General features: G+C 40.3%; 1 protein-coding gene across 1 annotated transcript; it reads left to right on the forward strand.

Moving 5' to 3' along the window:
* Positions 1 to 928: 928 nt before the first annotated feature.
* On the forward strand, positions 929 to 8,684 carry LOC140952590 (bone morphogenetic protein 7-like). The gene is made up of 4 exons (XM_073402018.1): positions 929 to 1,213; positions 4,448 to 4,874; positions 6,766 to 6,955; positions 7,911 to 8,684. The coding sequence occupies exons 1-4, from the start codon at positions 955 to 957 to the stop codon at positions 8,097 to 8,099; spliced, it is 1,065 nt and encodes a 354-aa protein (XP_073258119.1). The 5' UTR covers positions 929 to 954; the 3' UTR covers positions 8,100 to 8,684.
* The last annotated feature ends 628 nt before the right edge of the window (positions 8,685 to 9,312 follow it).

Here is a 9,312-nt window from a genome sequence, read left to right on the forward strand (position 1 = left end):
ATATGACAGGGTTGACACCTTATCGGATTACGTTTTTTGGCCAGAAATTAATGTACTAATTAAATTCCCACAGCAGGAAATTCTCTTGTCACCTTTTGAAAACAAAGCGTCCGTAGCAACTAAGAAATCATGCTGATCGCAAAAAAAAGTCTCTTGCGGATCCTCATGTCTTCAGGAAGTTTCACATTCAAACACAGAATAACCCCTTTTACTTAAGCCATAGCTGATGTCTGTTGAAAATGATGATCGCAACCATTGATGTCCAGTCATTTAAACGGAGTTTACTACAGCACTGTTTGATAGCCGTTGTTTAACAAAACCGCATTCTAAGCCATTTTCAGTTCGCTCAACGCTATCATCTAAACACCATTTACTGAACAATTTCAATAAAGCATACAGCGTAGACTGGAAAAGCACTCATTTTCTTAAATTAACCCACTAAGAAAGAGATCTGGAGGTTCAGTGATTTCTTAAACCGCGGCCTAAGTTAGACCCTTGGTTAAATAACTGACCCTGAAGGTTTCGCCGACGTCACGTAAAACGAAATTTCGTTCCATTTATATCTTCTTAGGAAAAAGACCCAGTCACCGGTCAAAGATGGATGTTATGCATCTTAAAAACTGACTCTTTTATGAGTCTTATTTTAGCACTTAGATACAAGAAAAAGTAAATACACGGGGACATCGCGCTTAATGTAAATAATGTTCTTTTTTATTAATAGCTACTTGTAACATAAGATACGTATTTTTATCTTTTGAAGAATCTGACTTTACGTCTAAAAGCACAGCTTAATACGCATCTCTGTTGTAAAAAAACAACCATTGAGAGTGACATGTTATAGACAAGCACACAATTCCCCCTGGAGGGTTTTTTTTTTGGCTACGCAATAAACAATCAACTCACAAGTGAAGTTATATAAATCCGCGCTTCAGATAACGAAAACCCATTTCCAAGATGGTACGTTACTACAACTTAATTTTGGTGGCAGTTTTTAGCTTGGAAAGTTTAGCGCTAGTTCCGTTAAAAAATGGCAACGATACGGATAACCTCTCTTTGGTGAACAAGGCCGGAGGCGTTTTAAATCTCGCAGACGTTCACAACATTCCTGAATATCTCGTAAAGATGTACGAAGTCAATCAGAAGATTAACAATGGAATTGTTAGGGGAAACTCAGAAAGGAACCCTCCAGTGGTTCACTGTTTTATTGGACAAGGTAATTAAGCAAAGTTATACGTATAGCTTTAAGCATAAAACAAACCACCAGGTTTGTGGGAAGTTGCAAAACGAACAAATTTTACCCCTTCCAGTTAAAATGTAGTTAATTTGGTTTAGAAATGAGATATACTCACATCCCCTTCACTGCGCTTTTGAAGAGCACTTAGGGACTAGTTAGGAACTGCTATGTACAGTTGAACGTCCACAACTTGCTCAGAAGAAGGGATACACTGGCAGCCTGCTGAAATCAGTGCAATAAATATTTTTAGTTATAGTGCATCGAACCTTGTTTGTTTTTCTGTCTTTGCCGAAATAAGTTAAAGGGTTTAAGGCGGTCTAAAAAGAGGAAGAACACCCTTTGTTAGTATAAATACACTATGTGAAAAAAAAAAATTCAGCACTCGTATTGAAGTTTGCATCAGCTTCCCCCAAGATACGTATACATACAAAGAATGCTCGCCTTTTCTTCCCTACGGCTCCGTCGTTTCTTTATGTAATTTCTTCTGGTTCAGCAGCTAGCCGGGGTCGGGGGGGGGGGGGGGAATTAGGAGAGGGGGACAAAAATTTGTGGGGATTCAGCTCACCTCTTCCATTTTTCGGTGCCGAAAATATTGCAAGAACAACGTAACAGTTCTGTTTAGTACATATTCAGGCTCGTGATGCTTTCACTAATGGTTTTCATTAATGAGGTCAGCGCGTAGCGAAATAATATGTTGTTGGACAACTCTGGCCTGTTTTCGAAAAGCCAAACAGCAGCTAAATGTTTCCACTAAGACCGTACTAGGAAACAGAAATGGTCTTTGTATGGTACCTAATCGATTATGTCAGCTGAAAGAGGTTTGCCGGCCAGTACCAATGAGCCACGCAAACGAAGTTTTGGGAAACTTACATAGAAGTATGACCTTCGCACGATGTAGGATGAGCGCCCTCCCCACCCCTCAAATACCCCCCTCCTTCACCTCGTTCGCGCTCAAAACGTTCCGCGCCACCACGTATTATCTTTAGGATTCATTTTTAGGTATTTAGAGTTTTTTTAACAGTGATAATTGAGATCAGAAAAAAAATTAGTAATTTTGACTACGACTAAACAGCGCTGTTCTGTGATGAGGTCCGCATTCAAACTAGTTAATGGTAGACATCGAAATTGACCCCTTCTTGGGGAAGTGAGTGCCCCCCTGTTTCGAACGCCAGCTTTTTGCTTTCCGCCATCTGTATTTTAATAATAACTGTGTGAAAATCAAGTTGAAGAGCACTTAATACTAAGGGCATCATGATTTTTTAACATGTTTTTTTCTTAGTGGAGGGACCGGCTTGCAAAATATCTAATTAAGTCGGAAGGACACCCTGTCTATCATATCCTTCCCAAAGCAAAGGAGACTAACTACCACCTGCGTCGTAGTAGGCCGAAAATTAACACCCAAAAGTGTTTTACACACTTTTATGAATCGTTTAATATTTAATTATAACTTAGCCATGTCCTTTTACCATTTGTACATTGTTTTTTAATACAATATTCCTTATTTCTCAGCTATTTATTTTTTATCTTGTCGTTTTACCTACATCATATATTTGTAACATTTGGCTCTTTTCTTAATAGTTTTTGCAACAGAGAATATGTATTTCTATTCTATGAAATAGACATATATATAAAAACGTTAAAATTCTTAAAATAGCACCTTAAAGGTTTTCGTGCCCCGTGTCACCATCTTTACGATCTCTAAATCTCAAAAAACCCAAACAATCCCGTAGAACTTCCTGTTTAAGGAAACTATTACTTGCTCATCACGGCAATAAAGTTCAGGGCAAATCTCACGCTATGGAAAAGCAAACGGCATCATGCGAAGTACTTCCCGAAAAAAAGATTTTATTTAAATGGTCATGTGGAAGGGTTTCGTCCTCAGAGTGGAGGGTTAGAAATACTCTTGAAACCCATAGCACGTCGCAATAATTGACCCCGCCTGGACAAAAACATGGAGAGACATGGTTCCGTTTCCGGCATAATATCTGATCTCTCAAGTTAAAACAATGACTAAGAATGATGTTTTGAATTTTTTATGAGGTAGGGGTTGCAAAACTCATTGACAAAAGTTCTTCCGATTTGCATCGGTAGCTCGCTCAAAAACGCTTGCTTCGGGCGTCTCGGATAGGCCTCGGATGAAACCGATGTAATTTACTTAGAGGCTACAACAATTGTTATAAGGTGAAAAGTAACAACCTCTCCTTTCAAATACTGTATAAACAACGGGAAACAATGTATCGGTGGTTTTCACTGTTACGCCTATCAAGAATTAAATTCAAAACCCTTAATTAGGGTAAAATCAGGGTAGAGTCTGGGAAATGAAAGAAGACAAATATGCTAAAATACCCCCCAATAATCAGGTCTGTGCGATTTTTCATATGCGAGAAAAGTGTTGTACCCAAATTTTAAAAGCTGATTGTGTAGAGCTTTGAGGAGCACAAACATGGCGGCCGGAAACCTACAGGAGCATCTGTTTTTTAGTTTTGCCACAAGATCGTGGATCATCGCTTTGTATTAAAGCAATGTTATGAAGAGTAAGGTTATTCTGAGACAAAGACTGTTCAGATAGCAAAATCTCAAAAGTTCGGTAACATTTCTAACCTACATGAGAGCTTTCTTGGCCGCCGTACTGAAATGCATGCCTCGGCACGCAAATGCAAAAGCTTGGAACTCTTTGGAACCAAAAATTTGTACCATGAATTAATGTGTTTAGCTGCTGTAACCTCACGAAAGTAAATACTCAGACGAGTTGCTACTTCTTTGGAAATTTGAATTTTGGTGAACGGTCATGTGAAAACCGAGAATAAATAAAATATTACTGATCCAAACCTGTAATTATAATATAATATAATCTTCAAGAGAAGAGCAAATAAGCAGTGCCAGGGCTATTTGTAAAATGCAACTAGTGGTCTAAAACTACCAAGACAAGCATGCACTAAGAAAAAAAGTCAATATGAAAAAAATGTCGGACTTATCAGGCTATTACAGCTATAACCTGCTACAACAGGTTCCCTTTCAAATAGGCCAGAGTGCAAGTGTAAGCTTCACAAAACTCGAACTCGGAGCGGTGTCAGATTTCTCCACCAGACAAACGCCCACAAAAGCTCTACTATTCTCCATTGTCAAGATTTGACATGGATTATGAAGAGTCTAAGAAATAAAGAAATACTTGTTATGTATATATTTTTACAATAGAGTTTCTTTCTTTTACAGCCACTACAAAACTCAATACTGTCTTCTTCAATCTCAGCGCTTCCGACATTGGAACTGAGGAGAGGATCGTTTCAGCTCAGATCCGTGCACTTATTAAAACTACTGTTCCCGATTCACCCCTCCCTCAGCGTGGACGACTTGTTCTGTATGACGGGCTTTCTCGTGCAGCCGTTTATTCCAAGGCATTCCAGGGGGGTGGTACCAGGTGGTACGTGTTTCCCGCTCGTGCGTTGGTAAAAAGGTGGATATTCTCGCCTCATCTAAATCATGGTGTATACCTCAAGGTGAAATCGCATGTCCCGCGTGTGAAGCAGTCTCTGTTAGTTGACGTGAACGTAAAAGCACCAAGAAATAAGAGGCCGCTGCTGATTGTGGAAACTGATAACACAAAAGTGCAAGGAATAAAAGACATAACATCCTTGATGAGGTAAAAAGGGAGCCCTTGTAGGAACGAAAATACTTTAATTCTTATCAAACTGTAGCTACTCAGTTTAGCACCTTTTATGGAAAAAATTGGCAAACTCCAAGTACATTTGTTGCTTAATCTAAAATTAGCACCGTCAGAATCAGATTACGTACTACGAGTAATGTTTCAAGAACAACGAAGGGTACGGCAGAGAGCAAACCTGATGTATTAACACAGGTTCTGTAGCCTATTTCCAGCGTTCAGATACATGGTGGACTGCTGCGCGAAGTCAGAAAGCGGGAAAAAGAGAAAGAGAGAGGGAACCTACACCACCCCTCGTTGTTTTTACTGCTCACCGAGTCTCTTTGCGCCGTCCTTCACAATAATTACGTTGTAGTGCGCGCATTTCATAGGAGGTTCAAGAGAACTCAAAAAGGGCAGGACGACAAGCACTTCTCCTGTAATTTTAAAATTCTCGCGTGCCCATGTAGCTTAACAGCGCACCCTCCGCTAAAATTCCTTTTTCCAAAAAGGGTCAGATCTGGGCAGTGACGGTATGGAATGGCAACGCTGAGCCGTCTTTTTGCAGGGAAAACGCAATACTGCTATATCTAAACATGCCCCCTTACCACTAGCAAGAAAAAAATCAACGGTAAAATCGAAGGACCTGCGGTTTCAGGGTCGTTATGATTTCATTTTCTAGCTCAAATTTAAAAAAAAAAAACAATAACCACATCCTAAAAAATTCAAGGCGAGCCGAGTCAAAATTAATAAACGTGCCGACGGTAATATCTGGATAACTTTAAAAACAAAAATCTTGAGATACAGCTCTTGATAAGAATGCTTGGTATGATTATTTGGGCAAACACTATTCTTGGAGACCCGACAGGAAGCTTGCTGCAACAAGATACCGCACTAACAGGCATGCGCAGTTGCCTACAGTAAAAGCGAGTTTACAACAAGAAAGAGAGAAATTAGCCTGCGAAAAAAACAGCCCATTTCTCTCTAGCCTACGAAGACAGCCATTTTCCCTCATCTCTGCTGGGGACGTTTCGCGAGGAGGAACGTCTGCGTCTTAACGGCAGAAATTCCATACTGATGACGTAAATCAACGTTTACGTAATAAATTCGGTAGTCATGGGGTTCCAAATACAAATTTGTTCAATTTTGCGTTTCTCCTGATCGATTGTTAAAATGTTGTGTTCATCTGCGAACGAGCTCCAGCTCAAAACTCAAATGTTTCTTCTAGAGAAGCCTATATTCCACAAATATTGACTGTTTTGTTAAAGTTTTCGCGTTTACATTTGACCTTTGTGGCCTTTTGTCTGTCATTCGCAAACAATACCTAAAACAATGTAACTTTTCCGTCGACCAATCAGCGCTTTTGACCGGATTCCGGAAAGTTTAACGTCATCAGTATGGAATTTCTGTTCCTCCCCACGAAACGTCCCCTAACGGTGACGAACGAGGAGAAACGTCTGTTTTCGAAGACTAGAGATGAGAGTTCCCGGTGGGCACCTGTAGTTTCAACGAACCAGTTCTAGACAAGAGAGAATAATGGAACAGTAGGGAAAACGATCAGTCTAGTTCTTGGGATATGTAAAATTTTGTCTGCATACAATGTTTTCCTCATGCAGTGAATATTTTGTCTGGATTAGCTGCCTCAGGGGCTCCGAGGATGATATCACCTGTTCTTGGCGACACAGCGAACGCCCTTACAGGCATCTGATCCATACCTTTCAGACGAACCCTAGAGATCCAATGAGACTCAGGAACATACAATTGTTAAGTTCACGTTTAAAAGTTGTAGCAATATGTTTCAAGATGTTGCTATTCTGTTTTTTTTTTGTTGTTTTTTGTTTTAATGGAAGAATAGTATCTTAAATGAGCATATTTTTCTTTGATTCTATAGTGAAACAAAGAAGATGACAAGCCGCATATCTAGACGTCCCCGTGCAATTGTTCGTGATGACGGTCCCTGTTCTAAACGTTCCATGAAAGTGCACGTCAGAAAACATCTTAACATGAACGATGTTCTCATTCCTCGTACCTTTGAGTCCTTCCGGTGTGGAGGAGAATGCACATTTCCATTGGACAAAAGCGTAAGTTCCCATTTTTAGATTTCATTTTCGTGAAATTTAATGCACATAATCAGTATTTCTTTGTTTTTGAAGATCGGGTAGACTTGCTACAAGGTCGACCTCTAAGTCAGGTTAAAAGCGAGCTTAGCGAGTTTCAATGAGAGAAGTGAGCGAAGAGGGCCTTCAATACGATCGCAAAGCGAGCATCAGGAAAAAAAATGAAAACTCACCTTTACAATTTCTAAGGATCGGGGTAAATCAGACAGACCAAAGGCGAGAGCAGTTATAATCATGTTACGGTATTTTTAATGCAAGCGCTTCCTAGTAGATCCGGCTTTTGTTTGAATCTGTCGTTTGTTAGGGCGGGACACAATTTTTCAAGAAAGGTTTTTTATTACCTTTTTTTATCACATTCGTGCAAGTGTCCTCTCGCCCCTTATACCTTTAGTCAATTCTTTCTTGCTTTAGTCTATTTCACCACAAATAATTATTACTGTTGTCTAAGGAATGTTTTCAGTTTTGTTCTCAGTAAGATCCGATGTCTTTTCGGAGTTGGAAGAATTGAGATTAATCTATTATCGTCATACATATTCTCCACGGTGATCTCCAAACATTTCCTTTCATTTTCTCGTGTTACTTTGTGATGGTTTTGTCTACTCTACGATCTTTTATACTGCACTGAACGGTCGTTTGATTTTCATTAAAATCGATTTTGTGAAAAACCAAACGACTGTTTTGCAGTTTAAAAGACAATAGGAATAGACAACACGATCACCAAGTGAACTGGGAAGGTAGGTTGTGACTGGAAAACAAACTAAAGTTCAAAGTCCGGAGGACTTTTTGTTTGTCCGATCCCGAGTTCTTGACCTACGCGCTCTGTTCGTGACAATGAACTCTCCCTTATTAGGCGGATGTCCGTAAAGCGGGGTTCTACCGTATTAGCTTGAAATGACTGCCACTGATTTTCTCGGCCCAGGTCCACCCGACTGGACATGCTGTAATAAGGACGATACTATATTCATCTGGACTGGATCAGGGCGCTGGTGAGCCGTGCTGTGTGCCAGTGAAACTTAGAGGCCTAAGTGTGTTTGTGGAAAAATCGCCTGGTGCAATAACTATCAGGTCCTTTCAAGGGATGGTTGTTGAAGAGTGTGGATGCCGCTGACAAGCATAACATGGATTCGCAAAGGCTATCCCGGCGGCAGTTTTATGTCTGTGAACAGACAGACTTCCAGACAATGTTCACAAACACGAGGGCTTGCAGTCCTCTAATGCAATTATACAAGTAATTAATGATAACTTTCAATTTTTGTTACGAGGAGGCTTGTCTCCAGGCAATGGAGATAAAACCGTTTCTTGTTGAATTCTGAAATACCGCCAGGTCTGATTCGACGATGTTTCCCGTGTCACTCTCGCTTTCCACTTATGACGGCCGGTCGAAATATGCCGGATGTTAACTTTGATTGGTTAAGTTTCCCGCGATGCCAGTCTCAGTGATTTTTGGGAGAGACTGTTTGACGTTCTCGTCAGTAATTCGAAGGTGATCACTTTCAGCAAGTATAACCACCTTTTGATAAAGTAAATGGGTAGGAATAATCGCGATAAAGACTGGAAGAACGTAAATTCACCTTTTATGCAACGTTTTCGATGCCATCGCGTCGTCGGATCGTAAAGTCCCTTTCGGTCTATAAAGACATTGCGCAAGAAACTTGCTCCAGATTCGTCCCCCAAAACAAGTCCCACAGTCCAATTCGACACAAAACTTACTCGGGGTCAGGTGTAACCTAAAAAAGGCAACAGCTTGAAACAGGATAAATTACTTACGGGGAAGAGGGGGGCGGTGTCGTTACTCCTTCGTATCTGCTATAAATACTGAGGTAATAAACAATTAAAAGTTTAATTTTTTTCCTACGCAACTCGGCAAATAGAAAAAGTTAAAACAATGTAAGATTCAAATGTAACGCTATTTTCAAATTATATTTTTTTTACAAACGAAAGTTGAAAAAAGAAAAAATCAACCGCCGACATTTTGCGACGCCACCACTAGTTTCCCAGCGAAACTACGTCAGAGAGACGGGTGTAGAAATTCCATATAGATGACGCATCACTACCCAGATCTTGGTAGTGCTTCTGATTGCCCACGCACACAACCAATCAGAAGCACCACTCAGATCTGGGTAGTGATGCGTCATCAGTATGGAATTTCTGCGCTCGTTTCTCAGACGTCATTTCGTGGGCAAACCAGTGGTGGTGTCGTTGAATGTTGGCTGTTTTCTCAGGCGGGCTCGTTGGAGAGCAATAAGTGACAAACTGAAAGCGGATTCCTGGCGCTTACTGTTGACTCCATTTTACTATACTTTCATGGTTGTAATTTTTGT

This window comes from Porites lutea, chromosome 11, assembly GCF_958299795.1.
Source record: "Porites lutea chromosome 11, jaPorLute2.1, whole genome shotgun sequence".
NCBI classification, from domain to species: Eukaryota; Metazoa; Cnidaria; class Anthozoa; order Scleractinia; family Poritidae; genus Porites; species Porites lutea.